This window comes from Alosa sapidissima, chromosome 20, assembly GCF_018492685.1.
Source record: "Alosa sapidissima isolate fAloSap1 chromosome 20, fAloSap1.pri, whole genome shotgun sequence".
Classification (NCBI taxonomy): Eukaryota; Metazoa; Chordata; class Actinopteri; order Clupeiformes; family Clupeidae; genus Alosa; species Alosa sapidissima.
In genome coordinates, this window is record NC_055976.1 from 7,128,077 (window position 1) to 7,146,177 (window position 18,101).

At 43.8% G+C, this 18,101-nt stretch overlaps 3 protein-coding genes across 3 annotated transcripts; 2 read left to right on the forward strand and 1 right to left on the reverse strand.

The window, feature by feature from the left end:
- The first annotated feature begins 1,627 nt into the window (after window positions 1-1,627).
- On the forward strand, window positions 1,628-9,834 carry stx5a (syntaxin 5A). Its single transcript, XM_042073494.1, has 11 exons — window positions 1,628-1,737; window positions 2,807-3,049; window positions 3,578-3,648; window positions 3,874-3,929; window positions 4,020-4,090; window positions 4,283-4,399; window positions 4,538-4,594; window positions 4,769-4,850; window positions 5,050-5,156; window positions 6,709-6,830; window positions 8,365-9,834. Exons 2-11 carry the CDS (start codon window positions 2,981-2,983, stop codon window positions 8,522-8,524), a joined length of 912 nt encoding a protein of 303 aa, XP_041929428.1. The 5' UTR covers window positions 1,628-1,737; window positions 2,807-2,980; the 3' UTR covers window positions 8,525-9,834.
- A 412-nt stretch (window positions 9,835-10,246) lies between these two features.
- On the reverse strand, window positions 10,247-12,480 carry zgc:162144 (RD3 domain-containing protein). The gene is made up of 3 exons (XM_042073496.1): window positions 12,298-12,480; window positions 11,327-11,631; window positions 10,247-10,892 (listed from the first exon to the last, which is right to left on the reverse strand). The coding sequence occupies exons 2-3, from the start codon at window positions 11,629-11,631 to the stop codon at window positions 10,529-10,531; spliced, it is 669 nt and encodes a 222-aa protein (XP_041929430.1). The 5' UTR covers window positions 12,298-12,480; the 3' UTR covers window positions 10,247-10,528.
- Window positions 12,481-13,417: 937 nt separating this feature from the next.
- On the forward strand, window positions 13,418-17,125 carry LOC121693835 (centromere protein F-like). Its single transcript, XM_042073497.1, has 4 exons — window positions 13,418-13,599; window positions 14,932-15,176; window positions 15,900-16,096; window positions 16,994-17,125. The coding sequence occupies exons 2-4, from the start codon at window positions 15,015-15,017 to the stop codon at window positions 17,103-17,105; spliced, it is 471 nt and encodes a 156-aa protein (XP_041929431.1). The 5' UTR covers window positions 13,418-13,599; window positions 14,932-15,014; the 3' UTR covers window positions 17,106-17,125.
- Window positions 17,126-18,101: the final 976 nt, after the last annotated feature.

The following is an 18,101-nucleotide window of genomic DNA, read 5'->3' on the forward strand; positions in this document are numbered from 1 at the left end:
CCATTCAGAGCAGATGCTGCTGCCTTACTTGCCAGTCAGGGCATGCTGCCAAGCCTAAATATAGCAGCTGAGCCGGCATACGTTTGAGGGGAAAAATGGATGAGATTAGAAATGAACGAAACAGGAGGAAGATAGAGATGGGAGGGTGAGTGGAAAGGATTCAGGGAGTGACAGAGAGAAAGAGATAGAGAGAAAGAGGGAGAGAACAGACTTGGGGGAGAGGAGAAAAAGACCGAGCGAAGGAGAACAGGAATGAGTCATCCAGGAAGAGGCTGATGCTGGAGTGCTGCGCTCTGCCACTCCTGCTCAGGATTACTCCATGGCTCGTACACATGGAAATGCTTGGAGAGAGAATGCCTTGCTCTCTTGACAACATTTATGACATATGTGTATTTAAGTCTAACTTAAAAAAGTATGTCTGCCACAGTTTTTCAGTGATATTTATTATTTATACTATGATGCTTCAATCATTTAGCTAATACACTTTATAGACACTTTCCTTTTTTTCATTTCCAACCATAAACATTGCCTTGTGTTTTTTTCCACTGCTGTCTTTGTGAAGAGCGGCGCTTTGCTAATGATAAAACCCTCAGTGTGTTTATGTGGCGACCTTTTGTTGAGGCAGCTGTGTTGGAGCAGGTTCTGGGCCCTATCTGGACAGCATGAATGTGTGTGTTTTGATGGTATCTCAGACAAAAAAAGACTAACAAAGTCAGTGTATGTTTGAAAACACGCACGTGTGTGCGTGAGAGAGAATAGGTGTGGGCCAGTGTTCAAAGTGCTGTGAGTCTACATGTGTGCTGTTAAAGGCCCTATCTCACTCACAGGCCTTTCTAATGTTGTGGAACCGCCATCTGTGATGTCAGGAGTGTGTGAATGAAACAACAAAAGTGTGTTATCTTCCACATGAGTATGGACCTTTTACATTTTATTTTACTACTGTTTTTACTTCAGTAACACAGTCCAGTTATTTCAATGTTCACATAGGCCTCTGTTCCTGATTAATCTGCAGTTGGACTTCTTTCAGCATCATGGCAGCACCATGCAATGTCTGCCAGTCATTAGTACAAAAGTGACTACATCAGAAAACATACTTAGAGAAAACAGAGTATGTCAGACGACAGAGAAGAGGACATATCACTTGTTCTTAACATGCTGGCTCTTGTTAGTCATCCATGCGGGTGAGTTTGGGAACTAGAGTTAGTGGACTTGTATGACAGAAGATAGGTAGAATGTTATCTATTGCCCCCACCCATACATGTCTCCTTCCCTCTCTTTTTCTTTGCTGCGCTTTCGCCTCCTACATAATATTATCATTACTCCGTTGGTCCATTATCCTGTGAACATTCATATCCACTTTCCATTTCTTCAATTTGTGATTATGAGTAGCCTATGCCATGATATCTTCTCAAAAGAAAATGCAAATGTGAAAAACATGTTACACTCACGATGAATCACCTGTAACTTCATAAATCATGGTCAACAGAAGTGTGCAGTCTCATCGAGCCCAATAATTATATTGAATTTCACAATATAAAAATAGTTAACAGCGGCTCCTGGTGGTGATCTGAAATTCTACAGCAGTTGCTATTTTGCTTACACATTGTGCGCGTGCGTAAACGGGGACGTGGCAATGACGTCAAAATCCGGAAGCACCCGGACGGAAAGTGAAATACAGGACTTGGGAAAATCGAGAGGCCTTTTTATGAGAAAACTCACCTTTGTACAACATTAACAGTAAGTTCGAACGGCTCAAATGGCATCAAGCAAACCGAAGCCTTTTAATGGATTGTTTCCGTCGAGAGACCATCGGAACACATCTGTTTAATTTCGAGTTTATCGCCTGCGGCTAACTACCCATTAGGCTAACCATATAGCATACGTAGCTGCAGCGAAAGGGTTTTTGGTAGCACTAGGTAGCAAGCTAAACAGTTCACCAGCGGCATTTAAATAGCTACGGTTGTCGTCTGATAACTGTACTGTTGAAATACGTAACACGGTGTAATTTTAAATGTCAGACATTGATTAAGATGTGAGTTTCATTAACCTTTATTAGTTAGTCGGGTGTAAGTTAAAGAAACCCTGCTCTGGGTTGCCGACTTAATCCAATAACATGAACTGTTAGTGGTTAAAATCTGTTAGTCTGGTTACGTCGGACTCTATACTTAGGTTTCTTCCAATACGCTTATCGATTGTACACGTTTCGAAATGGATACACAGCTCTCAGATGACAGATCTTCGTAGTCAAATACTGTAAAACAGGAGTACAGTAACGTTATACGTATCCTAAATGCTGTTCTCGGTGTTTCAGTCTAGTCTGATGACTGTGGTTGTCCAAAACGCTGAATTTTACTGAAATTCTGTGGGCTCATAGAGACCAGTATTGGAGTTCAGATGAGTGTCTCTTTCTCTATTCCAAAGCAACTTGCCAGGGTGACCTCTTCACGTTAGGTTAGAAACCCCTTGATCGCCCTAATTGTTATCGCTGCATACCAGTACTCTGGGGAGGGTATACACAACTAGGTAGACTTAATTGTTAATAGCACATTCTTTCAAATATGACGATGAACAGGAAACGAATTTACAGTCCATATATTGTCATGTTGACATGTGCACTTGTTCTCGGGCTTGTTTTCAAACTTCAAAATAGAAATTACTCAACTTCAATGTAGGGCATATTGCCATAGCAACGTGTGCCATCTCCTGTTCTCAGATGCTCAGTTTTATTCAGTTGATTTGCTGAGAACAAAACATGTGACTGTAAGTGATGTGTGATTGATATCTGAGACATTTTTTATTTCTCTAGATGATGCTTGGAGGGAGAAGTCAACACTCATCACCACCAGACTCCTAGGGTAGGCCTGAAGAGGTTGTGCCACATTTGACCCAGTGCTAGTGGGCTCACGGCGAAACTCTCACCTGCTGGCTGAAACAACCACGCCTTTCTCTGTCACCTGACGGGCTGCTGGCTTCGCCCATCATGACCTGCAGAGATCGCACTCTGGAGTTCCAGTCCGCCTGCAAGTCCCTCCAGGGCAGACAAATACAGGTGCGCTTGCGATGTTGGACCAGGGCCCACTGATGTAGTGACTGAGTCACACTCTGAGTTTGCAAAGGTGTCCTGTTCCTCAAGTTCAAGTGCTAATGGCCTCTAGCTGACGTGCTCCATATTTATACAGTGCTGTACCATGTTGTTATTTGCATTGCCAACTATTTGTGATATTTTATTATTGACCTCAGAGATGGTCTTTAGGACTTGGGAGATGGAAAAGGGGAAATGATTAAAGGCAGTGGAGAATGGCTTTAGCATGGTTTGTTGGCCTGAGGTGTCCAGTTACATGCAGTGCAATGTGACTAGTCTAATTTAAGTCACCAAGTCTGCCTAGGTATTTTATATTATTATTAGTTATTAACTTTGAATATAATATTATTGCATGTCATTCCTTGTTCTTCATTGTTAACTAATATATATTTGACGGTTCCTGATTACCGTGTCATTCCATTCTCTTCCTTGTTTCAGTAGTAAAATATGATGGTTTTTGTTTCTGTCTCTTCCTTGTTTTCATTTTCTTTTCAGAATGGGACTCCTTCAAGTAAACCAGCACTCAATGCCCTCAAACAGCGCAGTGACTTCACTCTTATGGCAAAGTAAGGCGCAAAGATTTTTTCCCCTGTCATAGACTTTGTTTAATATGGCCTGCTGTTTAAGACTTTGTTTTGATATGGCCTGCAACACATTAAATCATTAAAATGAGTCAGTATCCCTTATGACGTAAGAATCTGAGGATCCTGTGTGATTGTTTCTTAATGTTTCATTTCAGTGGAAGTTTTAATGTGTTTACTTTACATTGTTTTCTGATCCTCTCCCCTCAGGAGAATTGGAAAAGACCTGAGCAACACATTTGCCAAACTGGAAAAGCTAACAATACGTAAGGTTTTGTTTTAAGTCTTATTTTGTTTTAAGATTTCATGAGGAAATATGATAAATAGCTATTAATTCAAATGTCATTTAATTGCAGTGGCCAAAAGAAAATCCTTGTTTGACGACAAATCTGTTGAAATAGAAGAACTGACCTACATTATAAAACAGGTGAGTGGTTATATTGTCCCATCTGTATGCTAAGCTCATGTATCAATGCACTTGCTCAATGTAATTACTTTGTATGAAGAGTTACCTTAAATACCATCATCCCAAAGTTACACGGGGCAGGGTTTTGGGGTGACATTTTTAAAATGCCCTTTTGTTTTTGGTTCATTTGTTTCGTCTGCCTCGCACTTGCAGGACATCAACAGCCTCAACAAGCAGATAGCACAGCTGCAGGGGCTTGTGCGCTCCCGAAGTGGACAAAATGGCCGGCACGTTCAGACACATTCCAACACCATCGTGGTTTCCCTGCAGGTTTGTTATATGACTTGATCCCTCTGAAGTGCTCTGATCTGGAACCAATCTAAGATGCTAATCAATGTTGTGTGTTGGGATGCTTACAAACAGTATGTTGTTACTTGCAATGATTTTTATTTTTTTTTTCATTTTCAGTCAAAGCTGGCATCAATGTCAAACGACTTCAAATCCGTATTGGAAGTCAGAACTGAAGTAAGGAAAATGTTTTTATTGTTATCAACCCTGAGTAAATCATTCTTGCAACATTGAAGCTGAAGTTTGTTCACTTAATGAATTCAAAGAAACCAGAAAATTGTGGAACTGATCATTTCATCATTTTCAGAACCATGTTTTACTCTTTCTCTTTACGGCTGCTGTTTTTCTCAGAACTTAAAGCAGCAGCGCACCAGGAGAGAACACTTCTCAAACGCTCCGGTGGCTGCCTCCCCTCTTCTGGCCAATAACTTCGGTGAGAGAGAACACTTCTGAGAAAATCAGGAATGCTTTCAAAACATTGCTGACATGAATCCTATCAAATTTCAGCTGGTGACATTGAATCGTAACCCAGAAGAGTCAACAGTAGATTTTATCGGTGTCAATCTGACGGCTTGGGAAAACAAAAATGTTTATTTTGTATCTCTGTCTCTGTCTGCTTTCTGTGATGGTAGGGAGCTCCGTGTTGCTGCAGGATGAGTCGCGGAGCATGGGAGGTGAGGTCTCTATAGACATGGAGTCCCAGGCCAACCCCCTCCAGCTGCAGCTCATCAATGAGCAGGTAACACCAATATCCAAACACAGCAACGTCCTTGGCCTTAACTCTGTAATGTAAACCCACTGAGGGCGATAAAGTGTCGGCAACTCCAGAACATTGCTCAGGAGTTAAGAATCAGAAGTCACAGTTCCGTCAGTTGTCTGCCATAGTTAATTTCAACCATCAGCTGCCCATATTTTCGTAAAATAAGATGACCACTTATTCCATCTAGATTTTTCACTCAAACCTCCCAGGTGGCTTCAAACTGTCTTCACATCACTGGCCATGGTATCCAGGGTTTCCCGCAGTAAAATTGGTTAGTCAAGGTGGTAGGGTGGCGTTTGTGGGGGCAAATGTGCAAAGGTGATCACAGTCACTGTTTATGGCAGAGCTGACAGCATTGCTACAAGCATCCTTCTTGGTTTTAAAAAGAACAATTCAAGGGCCCTTTGATAATTGCACTCTTTAACAAGTGCAGACCATTTATGCTTTCATGCAGGCTATCAGACTGTTGCCCTGCAACCTGTTCCGAAAGTCTGTCTTAATCTATACACGGAGAGTAAATGAAGTTTAGATTATTTTATACTTTTGTGTAAGATTTACAATTTTGAATTAGAATGTTTGGCGAACGATGATAGATAGCGCGATGACATTCAACCACCAGATGCCGCTGATTGGATGCATCACATGATTATATAGCCTAGGCCCACCCGTAAATCCTCAAATTATGGCCGGAATAATAATTGCCAGAAGTAGCCTTTGACTATCAGTCCATGAGCACTAAAAAACATTGTTTTGATTTAACTCAATGAAATTAAAGAGCTTTTATTAATAGTTTATATTGTTGGTTGGTTTAATTGCCTACTGTTGAATGAAAAGTCGTTGTCCTAATGGGTCTCAACACGTTGCTCTCAAGCTACCAATAGCTTGGGCTACTACATTTAAACACAATTGTTGCTGCGAGGCATTCCAGCATACGAATTTAATAAAAAAGTAAATCATGCATAATTAAAAAATAACTCAATTTAGGCTACCGTAGGCCTACTTGGCGACGCAATAAGGTTTTCCATTACATTTTCCTGTCTCGCAATAAACACAGCGGGTGGAAATCCCGACACTCTTTCAACTACATGAAACTTAATAGTGAACCATCAAATACCCCCCAGATTTCAGTGCCTATCAGTCCCGACATTTAGCAATATAATCAAACAGTCCAAAATTTGAGGAATTACAGTATTAAAAATGTTTAATTGTTTTTTAGTATTATTTTTTTTTATGCGTTCTGCAGAGAAGGGAGACAGGCGTTGGTCACGGTTTGGAATGAAAGGGAGAAAACAGTAGGCCTAGAGTAACACGGTGGATATCGCTCATATAGGCTACTTATTAAAAAAAAAAAAAAATTGACGAGTTAAGGCGGCAGGCGTGTGTTGCTAAGGCGGCCGCCTTAGCTGCAAAGTGCTGCGGGAAACCCTGGTATCAGTCCCTGGCTATGAGGCCACGGTTTGGAACTCATGTGAAAGCTGTGTTTGCTGCTACAGCTTTCTTCATCGCTGTGTATTTGCCTGTGTACCCTCAGGACTCGTACATCCAGAGCCGGGCCGACACAATGCAGAACATTGAGAGCACCATTGTGGAACTGGGCTCCATCTTTCAGCAGCTGGCGCACATGGTGAAGGAGCAGGAGGAGACCATCCAGAGGTGAGGAGAGAGTACCCCACTATCTTTAGGAAACCTGGCACTGGCAAAGCAGAGGAGGAGTTTAGTATCCTAAACATGGAGAGAGTACCCCACTATCTTTAGGAAACCTGGCACTGGAAAAGCAGAGGAGGAGTTTAGTATCCTAAACATGGAGAGAGTACCCCACTATCTTTAGGAAACCTGGCACTGGCAAAGCAGAGGAGGAGTTTAGTATCCTAAACATGGAGAGAGTACCCCACTATCTTTAGGAAACCTGGCACTGGCAAAGCAGAGGAGGAGTTTAGTATCCTAAACATGGAGAAAGTACCCCACTATCTTTAGGAAACCTGGCACTGGCAAAGCAGAGGAGGAGTTTAGTATCCTAAACATGGAGAAAGTACCCCACTATCTTTAGGAAACCTGGCACTGGCAAAGCAGAGGAGGAGTTTAGTATCCTAAACATGGAGAGAGTACCCCACTATCTTTAGGAAACCTGGCACTGGCAAAGCAGAGGAGGAGTTTAGTATCCTAAACATGGAGAAAGTACCCCACTATCTTTAGGAAACCTGGCACTGGAAAAGCAGAGGAGGAGTTTAGTATCCTAAACATGGAGAGAGTACCCCACTATCTTTAGGAAACCTGGCACTGGCAAAGCAGAGGAGGAGTTTAGTATCCTAAACATGGAGAAAGTACCCCACTATCTTTAGGAAACCTAGCACTGGAAAAGCAGGGAAGGAGTTTAGTATCCTAAACATGGAGAGAGTACCCCACTATCTTTAGGAAACCTGGCACTGGCAAAGCAGAGGAGGAGTTTAGTATCCTAAACATGGAGAGAGTACCCCACTATCTTTAGGAAACCTGGCACTGGCAAAGCAGAGGAGGAGTTTAGTATCCTAAACATGGAGAAAGTACCCCACTATCTTTAGGAAACCTGGCACTGGCAAAGCAGAGGAGGAGTTTAGTATCCTAAACATGGAGAAAGTACCCCACTATCTTTAGGAAACCTGGCACTGGAAAAGCAGAGGAGGAGTTTAGTATCCTAAACATGGAGAGAGTACCCCACTATCTTTAGGAAACCTGGCACTGGCAAAGCAGAGGAGGAGTTTAGTATCCTAAACATGGAGAGAGTACCCCACTATCTTTAGGAAACCTGGCACTGGCAAAGCAGAGGAGGAGTTTAGTATCCTAAACATGGAGAAAGTACCCCACTATCTTTAGGAAACCTGGCACTGGAAAAGCAGAGGAGGAGTTTAGTATCCTAAACATGGAGAGAGTACCCCACTATCTTTAGGAAACCTGGCACTGGCAAAGCAGAGGAGGAGTTTAGTATCCTAAACATGGAGAAAGTACCCCACTATCTTTAGGAAACCTAGCACTGGAAAAGCAGGGAAGGAGTTTAGTATCCTAAACACTATCCAGTAGTAGATTTGTAGTCACACTTATGTGTAGGCACACACATATTTTAACTGGGGGAAAAAACAATACAAATGGTGTTAAAACAGTTTGGGTATGAATGCAAGCAAACATGCTCATGTTTCCTCCTCTGTCCTGTCAGGATTGACGCTAACGTGGAGGACACACAGCTGAACGTGGAGGCAGCCCACACGGAGATCCTCAAGTACTTCCAGTCGGTCTCCTCCAACCGCTGGCTCATGATCAAGATCTTCCTCGTCCTCATCATCTTCTTCATCATCTTCGTGGTCTTCCTCGCCTGAGATCCTCGAAGATGAGGCGGAATCGAAGGAGGACGAGCTTGTGGTGTTGAAGAAATGGACTAATGCACAGATAATGAGTGGGAAAGGACTGTGGACGATGGAGAGAGGGGAGGGGAGGGGTGCAGAGCAGAGATTGATTAAATTATAACTGGACTTGATGCTTTTAGTGACGAGACTGAAGTCAGTTTATGCTCAGAGTCTCTGTGTGGTAGGCCCCAGTGCATACCAGAGAGGCAATGAAGACTTAACTTGTGCTGCATCTGGGTGTCCGTGGAGAGACTTTTGAGTTGCACAGACTTCACGTGCTCCCCTGTAGAGATTTGCAAACATTTGAGCCTTCAAATCTTTGTTTCCCTTTTCTCTATCTCTTTATCATCACTATTATTGTTGATTATATTAAGAGAGGCGGAGGCTTTTATTTAAATTGGTTTGATTCTGCAAACTAGTCCTGGTTTTGATTTGTCCCTACAAATTTTTGTTTATAACTGAAGTGGTGACAAGAGAAATGACGTATATGACTCGTGAGGTAATGTGAACGACTGTAGGACTTTGGAATCGCCCAAACGGTTTTTGTTGCGGTCTCTCTCGACCACTTATTATTCCCACGTCTGCTGGCGACGGAGAGGAGAGGCGATTTGTGTGAGATAAGAGCCCTAGATTAGGGCAGGTTGCTTTGGGAGAAAAGATTTGTTTTTCTTTCGCTTTCAACTCTTGCTTTGCCAAATAGTTTTGCGTTCATGAACATGTGGTGGGACTTCAACCATGCTCCAGAGGCTGCCCTGTGTGGAGCTGACCGGGATTTATTAGTTAGTCTGACCCAGAGAAATGAAGGGCTGCCTCGCTGTCACTGTCCTCATGGCCGGCCCTCTTCTGCAGAAGCTCCGCCGTACTGCCATGACTTGAGAACGCTGTGAATTAGCGTAGCATCTGAAGTTGGGGTACTCTAAACGTTACCTCTCCCGGTCACTGTAAATCTGAAGTTGGGGTACTCTAAACGTTACCTCTCCCGGTCACTGTACATCTGAAGTTGGGGTACTCTAAACGTTACCTCTCCCGGTCACTGTACATCGGCTCCTTCATCACGCTTCATTTATTGTTTCTCAGGTGTAGTCTGGTCGGAGGTCTCGTCTCTTGGCCAGGTGCCTGCATTAATGTACAGTGAGATATTAAACTAACGTGCACTTTTATGATAACTCCTGCTTCTCTTCACACTTTTTTTTTAGCCAAATGCCTTGCCTCCTCTTGTATAAAGTGAAAATAGTAACATGTAAGGAAAATGAAGTGCATATTAAAACATCATTTGGAAATTATGAACTTTGTATCTATGCATCATGTTTTGTTGGTTAAAGGGTTTGAGGCGGTCACCATCTAGTCACATAGACACTAGTGTCACATCTCATGAGGAATAGTTCCAGTATCTTGACATCACTGCATCATCAGCAAAACAGGGTAAAAATGACAAACATGTTACATAAAGTATATATTAACAATGAATAGGAACAGCATAATCCTCCTGTAGCATTACGTGTCGGCAGTATTTAGTTGTAAGCCTAATCTAAGACACATGTGTCTAATATTCAGATGCCCTTAGGACTTAATGAGGAATAGCTGAAGGGCAGGGCTGTGGGCACATGAGCACATGGGCTTACACAGGAAATGGCAAAAACAAATGCTTATATTCACATTATATTAGCATTTATTCACAATGTATAAATTACAATATGCATAGGCAGTCACTTTTGAAAAACAATTACACCACAAATTTCATAGAAAACGAGATGGAGATGTTATCTCAGGAAGCTACATTACTGTGACCAGATAAGCACTTACAATACAATTTAGTAGGTAAGTGTTTGCATTGTATGTATGTATTTGTGCCTTTGTTATCAACCCTGTGTCCCTCATGTTCTTCTGGGTTCTGTTTTCGGTGTCTCTCCCTTCCTCTCTCGTCCTCCAAATCCTCCTCTGCTCCCTGGCCTCCCATCCCTTCTCCTCCCCCGGCGCTCAGCTGTGGACTCTCTGCTCCAAGGGGCTGATGTCCGGCATGCTCCTGCTTCGCGTCCTCCTCGAGCCTCGCTGCACCGCCACCTTCTCGGGCACCTCCTCCTCCTCCTCGTCCAGCCACGCCTGCTCCTGCAGGTTGCCCCGGGAGCCGCCCAGGAAGCCGCCGGGGCCGCGGGCCGAGCGGAAGCGCGAGCGGAAGCTCACGAAGGAGAGGCTCCTGCTGCGCTGCTTCTCCCAGAGGTTGGCGCGGGCCTGCATCTCGGCGTCGCTCTCCATCTCCTCCAGGCAGTTCAGCAGCACGGTGCGGAAGAGACGCGGCACCTCCTGCACGTCGGGCTCCATCTCCGTCACCACCTTCCGGAACCTGCCCAAGGGGCCAGACCACAATCAGGGACCTCGCATCGCACGCAGCTGTGGGGTGTGGCCTTAATGGCTACTTCGTAGGAGAAATCACAGTACGCCCTAAATGACCCAGTCCAGACCAAGCACTTATAACTAAACAGATGTCGTAAATGAAGAACGTACCTCTAATCATTCTAATCTCTATCAACCTCCAAACAAAATGATAGCATGTCACATTTATATTTGCTGTATAACAAATCTGTTATAATGTTGTAATAGGCATTTCACAAATACATAGGTATTATGCATTAGTATAGGGGAATGTCTGTCATACAGACATGCAGTTAACCCCTCTGCCAGCCCAGGGGTAGCCAGCCTACCTGTTACCCCTCTGCCAGCCCAGGGGTAGCCAGCCTACCTGTTACCCCTCTGCCAGCCCAGGGATAGCCAGCCTACCTGACGATGGCGGGTCCACAGAGATGCGGAGGGATCTTGGAGCAGAGGTCCTGCAGGCCCATCACGTCACCGGGCGTGAGCTCGAACGGGGCCTTGACCGGCACCGACGCCAGCCAGCTGTAGTCCACAGAGGACGAGGAGCTGTGGCGTCGGCGGCCCTGGGCGGCGCGCTCCAGACGCACACGCTCCGTGCGCTTCACCATGGCGCCCAGCTCCAGCATGAGCGTGTTGATGACCAGCTCCTCGGATGTGCGCTGCCCGGGCACCTTGGGCTCGAGGGAGAACACTGCTGACCATGGGAACATCTGGCAGTGTGGGGAAAAGATGTTCAATTACTGCATCAGTATCTACACAAACAGCTCACAATAGCTAAATGCAATTCAGCTATTTATGCCTTAAATACATGTTGTATCCTCTTCCAAGGATACATCCTCTCCAAACACTTCTAACAACCTAACACACACTTACCATGAACTTCCCTCTCTTCCTCCTTCTACCACTTTCTCCTCCTACCACACTTTGACTAGTACTTGCCACTCTTATCTCTAGTAATAGCATTGACAGATGCATGGTAATGCCTAGCTAAGGTCTCCTCTGCACTGCAGCTTGAGTGGTATTCTCTTGCTATAAGTCGCTTTGGATAAAAGTGTCTGCTACATGAATACTTGTCAATGTAAATGTTTATGCTGTGTTGTGGATGTTTGCCTTTTGTGAACTAATGTGGTGGACTGTCAGCAGTCAGAACCAAATCTGCAGTAAAGTAGTCTCTTGCACATTTGACATTTTACACATTTTAAAATATAGGCTTATTTTGTGATCATGAAAGAGTGAAAAGGTATTATGATAAGCATGTAATTCAATACAACCATGTCATGTGTACCTGTTAGCTGCAAAAGTTCTGAATATAGAGTTTAAATATCCAGTGGCATAAAAATGTCAATCATTCATAAGCAGGCAGGACTGAAGCTTACCTCTTCAATCTGATAGTCAGGCCTTCCCAAAGTCAAATTTTGTGTTTGGAGGTTTGTGAAGGTGCAAAAATATCCAAGAAAGAGGTATCCTGGGGTGAAGTTGTAGTACTGCAATATTCAAGTTGCCTAATAAATCCAAGTGCAGAATGCTGGATGTGGTCCCAAGAACATGACTGACTTGACTACCTTGCAGGTCTCTGGTGGACAGTGGCACAGATGTAATCCGCTATTAATACACTGACACCTCCTACTTATGCTACATAATTAGACAGCCCACATGGCTTCATGCATGTGATGTTTATGTGAAACAATGGCACTGCTTTAACAACAGGTGGCTTCAAATGAAAGCATTTTACCTAAAGTGAGAGCAATGGTCACTTTTGAAATAGACTGCCATTTTTTATATACTAGACGATGCATAGAGGATAACTGCACATATGCTCTTATAATATTTTTTTTTATTCCAGTTAATATTTAAGTAAATGTATGTTTGTATGCTTAAAAGTGTAGTAGACCAATTGGTCTTGATGAATTGAGTAAGATTACATAACACACAGCAGGTGAATCTAGAAGAGGCCTCAGGTTTCCATGGTGCTCAGCGGTCTAGAGGCTCAGTCATCAAGGATTATTACAATACAGTTCCTAGAAGTGTTAAGATGTTATAACTAATATGAGATAATCTCATTATACTCATTAGTAGCCTACTGTTGCCATGAAAGAGATATAGGCCTATCTCAAGATACAGGACACTGAAAACAGTTGGGATATGTGTGGTGGAATGGCTTTAAGAATTAAAATAATTCAGAAATCTGAAAGTTTGCTATTTTCAGCGGCCAGGGATGATACTCAGCAAAGATGAGAATCTTCAGCGTCTTTGAAGAAATTGTAGACTGGGTAAACCCAGCCTAATCTGCCGGCGATTTTTTTTCCCGCCCTGCAGCAATGTTCGACCTTAAAAGATGGAGCATTGTCTGGTGATTCTTAGACTAAAGAAATTGTGCTCTGCATTAACTTTCTATTTAAGTCTGTGGTATTGCCACTAGATGGCGATAGTATTAAGATTTCAGAAATTAAATTTCCCCTGCCTGAATATCCAAATTTCCCACCAGATCTACGTCACTGACCGACCCCCACCTCGTGTGTCAAGTAGAGTTTAGAGGGATCCCTGACAGCACGAGACAAACTAGCTAGCCTGCCCTGAGATAGAATAGCCGTTTTTGTGTAACGTTAGCGTTTTGATCAATCGTAACTGGCGGACGTTACATACGGTAAAGACGACGGATTTACTCTTTGGATTTCAAAGTAAGTTAATTTCTCTACTTTACATGGACTGAAAAATAACGAGTCCCCACGCTATCAGTTTACACTGGCAACAGTGTTTCAATTAAAAGGCGCGTAACGTTAATAATCTGCTAGCCACGATCAGTTTTTTTTTTTTTTTTACATTTGACACTCTAGGAACAATCCTCCAACTCTGGCACTGTTGCTTGACTCCCGTTTGTAAAGTGGAAACCAACAAAATAATTTGCTAAGAAACTCCCTCCTTGTTCAGTAACGTGTTCGCTAGCTACCATTACTAGCCTTTTCTTACCCATCATTGACCAGAATCACGATAGCTAGATTATGAAGGTTAACAGTTAGTGTTGGCGGATAATTTACGTTATGCTAATTTAGCTATCTTAACTGTCAACTTAAGACGTTTTTCCCTGAAGAAGAAGCAAGAGCAGGCATAACGTTAACGTCAACGTTAGCAGCTACCCATGTGAACAGCTTCTCAGCCCGAGCTTGGTTTGTAACATTAATGTTACGTTATTATCAACAAGAAGATACAATGTGAATAATCATGAAAATGATAAAGAGTGCAAGATAAAATGTTAGCCTAAATGAGTTGAATTGTCAACAAATCTCTTTGAGTAAAACCATTTAATCTTATAAAACAATATCCATCGGTCATTTTTTGCTAACTGTGTTACTTAATGAGTGTTTACGTTTTTTTGTTATCGTCCATGGATAAGGGAAGCTTAAGAACGTGTTTTGACATGAGCTCACACTATATGACTCGATAAACCCAGAAGCAAACAAATCCTGAATGTCTGCATTCCTTTGTTTAAGCAGGAGATCCTGCGTTTATAGTGTCTTTGTGCGCCGGGGAGGGAGAATTTCTTCGCGACTAATTACCCTTTTCCATCTAGCTTCTACGTTATTCATTCAATTCACTACACATCCACATTCACATTCTGTATTGCAGGGGAAATGACAATGAGTAAAGGCAAGTTTACAAATGCTAAAACAATGTATGTACAAGTTATTTACATTTTATGCATATCAAGCGTGTGTGTAAGGGTTTGTTGTCAAGTCATCCAACCCCCTTGAGAGTTAACTGGTTTGCACTATTAAGGAGAGGCATCACCAGTGCACAAACACTTCCACTCACATGCAGTTTTCTCAAGGGCAAGCTCTCTCAGATATTGCTTTGGAGCAAGTCTAAACAGTAGTTTTCCATTCCACCTCTAGGCAAAAGTATTAATCTCTTCACAGGCACATCTTATAAAAAAAAAAATGAAATTTTAAAAGGGAGATCTTCCCCAGACACTTAACTGCTATGTTGCTCTGTTTATTTATTTACATTTTAAGATGGACCTTTGATAACACCACTGAGTGGTTTCTGACCTGCTTGAAGTTCTGTGTGTGGGTGGGTGTGTCACGGTTCTGGCACCATGAGCTGGGCAGCGGACGACTGGACGTCGGGCCTGACGGGCCAGGTCCTGCAGAAGGTGCGGGAGCTGCAGGCCCAGCAAGAGCGGCTGGGCCGCGAGAGGCAGCAGAAGCAGCTGCAGCTGGATAACGCCGAGGCGGCCCTCCACAAGCACAAGCTGAAGGTACGCTAACGCCACTACCATCAGGCATCCCTCTCTCACTCCTGCTGGTCACTAGCTGATGAGCCTCACTCTGTGTCCTCTACCATTCTTAGAACACAGTGCAGGACACATCATCCTGATTCCATTCTTGGTTTATTCTGAAGAATAAACAAATTCGCAGTCCCAGTATATACTATAGAAGTATTCAAAACACGGCTCTCTCCCTCTTCTTATGCAGCGCGTGCGATTTCGAAATGCATTATCTTAAAAAAATTAAAAAATAAATGTTTGTAACCCTTATCACTACTTACAGAAATATTAAAAGAAAGTAAAAGTTGGAGTACTACCTTTTTTGATTTCCGGTAAATACTATACCCTCTTGATTCGGGGCTGTTTTTGACTGACTTGTGACGAAATTTGAGTGTTATTGTTCTGGGAAGTCTTGTTGTGTCATAGTTCCTTAGAATTAGGTTCTCCACTTCTTCCTATTGACCTGCAGCTACTCATTTTTCCTCATACCAAGCCTTGTTTATGTCCATACCTGAAATGCCATATAGGTAACTTCATCATAGCGTTGCAATGTGGTCATGGCGCCATCTCCGCATGCCTCATCCTGATATGAGGATGCATGTGCCTAAGTGCCTAAGCCTCCTCTGCTCACAGACCCCCCCCCCCCCCCGTCTCCTCATGAAACTCTCCTCTGTCTGTGCCCCTGCCTGTGCCCCTGCCTGTGCCCCTGCTCAGAGTGAGGAGGTGCGGGCGGAGCTGACGGCGGCGCAGCGGGAGCTGGCGGGGGTGCGGGAGCAGGCGCAGGGGGAGGTGCGCGCGCGTGAGCGGCTGGCCCAGGACCTGCAGGCGCGCCAGGCCCAGGTGTGCAGCCTGGAGGGCCAGCTGGAGGCCGCCCACACACTCACCGGCAACCTCACCAAGGAGGTCAAGAGGTCAGTACGCACAGACAAACATCCAGACATGTATGTAGGCATGAACATATCATTGTATCAGTGTATATTCAGTAGGCATGGCCAATGCAGTGTTGGACGTAGTGTGTGTTGGATGCTGTGTGTGTGTGTGTGTTGTGGTGCTCTGATGATGCATAGCAGCTGTAACAATGTAATTGTTAACAAAGTAACAATAAGTCATTGCCTGTAAAGGATGTATAAAACAAAGTCTGTAACAAAGTCATTTCCTGTAAAGGATTTAATAAAGTACCAATCAGTAACACCAAATCCCCTCGCTGAGTTTGTGAAGAGGTCAGTGAGAGACACAGGAGAGCACATGCGTTCAGTTTCTTATGCTCTCTCTTAGGCTCCTGTATCAGTCATTATCTCCTAATAATGAGGACTGTGTTGTATTGATGATTGTATTGATTCTGCTAGTGCTGTTGGGATGATTCACTAAAATCTAGATGTTATAAAAATGTATATGGTTTGTTGAGGCAACCAGCGTATAGCTGGTCTGGGATCGATCCTTAGTAACTTAGCCTCAAGTACACCACATTTCTGGTGTTTGAATTTGAATAGTTTGAATTTACCATGACCATCACACACTCAAGTCAATTCAACTAAAGTTACAGTACTCTTCAACTGTAGTACTGCTCCACAGTGGTCAAACTCTACATAGTGTCCTCTTGTAATGGCCTAAAGTGCTTTTAGAGTGGTTGGTCATAGTTCACATCCATGTCTTTCTCTCATGACGACTCCTGGATGTCTCCCCTGGCTCTGTGTCCATAAACATGTATTAAGAGTGCTGAGTGTGTTTGCTTTGGCAAATAGAGTTAAGGTCTTGCATAACGGCCTAACATGATTAGTGTCGGTGTCTTCGGCGCTCTTCTCCTGCAGGCTGGAGGCAGAGCTGGAGAAACTGCAGAGAGCCAACGGCTCTGGGGACTCCATGTTGTTTTCCACTCCCTGCTGGAACATGGCATCACCCTGGGAGCACAACAGTATGTGACTCACACACCGTCACTCAGTCTCTCTCTCTCTCTCTCTCTCTCTCTCTCTCTCTCTCTCTCTCTCTCTCCTCTCTCTCACTCTCTCTCTCTCTCTCCTCTCTCTCTCTCTCTCTCTCTCTCTCTCTCTCTCTCTCTCTCTCAGTCTTTCACACACACTCACACTCTCTCTCTCTCTCTCTCTCCTCTCTCTCTCTCTCTCTCTCTCTCTCTCTCTCTCTCTCTCTCTCTCTCATTCTTTCACACACACACACACACTCTCTCTCTCTCTCTCTCTCTCTCTCTCTCTCTCTCATTCTTTCACACACACACACACTCTCTCTCTCTCTCTCTCTCTCTCTCTCTCCTCTCTCTCCTCTCTCTCTCTCTCATTCTTTCACACACACACACTCTCTCTCTCTCTCTCTCTCTCTCTCTCTCTCTCTCATTCTTTCACACACACACACACTCTCTCTCTCTCTCTCTCTCTCTCTCTCTCTCTCTCTCTCTCTCTCTCTCTCATTCTTTCACACACACACACACACTCTCTCTCTCTCTCTCTCTCTCTCTCTCTCTCTCTCTCTCTCTCTCTCTCTCATTCTTTCACACACACACACACACTCTCTCTCTCTCTCTCTCTCTCTCCTCTCTCTCTCTCTCTCTCTCTCTCTCTCATTCTTTCACACACACACACACACTCTCTCTCTCTCTCTCTCTCTCTCTCTCTCTCTCTCTCTCATTCTTTCACACACACACACACACACTCTCTCTCTCTCTCTCTCTCATTCTTTCACACACACACACACACTCTCCCTCTCTCTGTCTCTCTCTCTCTCCCCCGCTCCCCACACACACATTTTGTTTCCTAGTCCACCTCTTTCTGTCTCTGGGTCTTTCTGTAGCTCTTGACACTTTGTTGTGTTGTTCTTTTGTGCTGTTTTGCTCTGGCCTGCTTTGTTTTCCATCCTGTCGTCTCCACCACCTCACTCTGACAGCATGGGCATTGATCTGGGAAAAGT

Bases quoted from the DNA above. Each gene is read 5' to 3' on its own strand.
- stx5a (XM_042073494.1), top strand. From the start codon at position 2,981: ATGACCTGCAGAGATCGCACTCTGGAGTTCCAGTCCGCCTGCAAGTCC. The intron at 4,595-4,768 runs GTAAGGAAAATG...TGTTTTTCTCAG, and splicing joins TATTGGAAGTCAGAACTGAA to AACTTAAAGCAGCAGCGCAC. The intron at 6,831-8,364 runs GTGAGGAGAGAG...CTGTCCTGTCAG, and splicing joins CAGGAGGAGACCATCCAGAG to GATTGACGCTAACGTGGAGG.
- zgc:162144 (XM_042073496.1), bottom strand. From the start codon at position 11,631: ATGTTCCCATGGTCAGCAGTGTTCTCCCTCGAGCCCAAGGTGCCCGGG. The intron at 10,893-11,326 runs GTAGGCTGGCTA...CCCCTTGGGCAG, and splicing joins TGTGGACCCGCCATCGTCAG to GTTCCGGAAGGTGGTGACGG.
- LOC121693835 (XM_042073497.1), top strand. From the start codon at position 15,015: ATGAGCTGGGCAGCGGACGACTGGACGTCGGGCCTGACGGGCCAGGTC. The intron at 15,177-15,899 runs GTACGCTAACGC...GCCCCTGCTCAG, and splicing joins TCCACAAGCACAAGCTGAAG to AGTGAGGAGGTGCGGGCGGA. The intron at 16,097-16,993 runs GTCAGTACGCAC...CTTCTCCTGCAG, and splicing joins CTCACCAAGGAGGTCAAGAG to GCTGGAGGCAGAGCTGGAGA.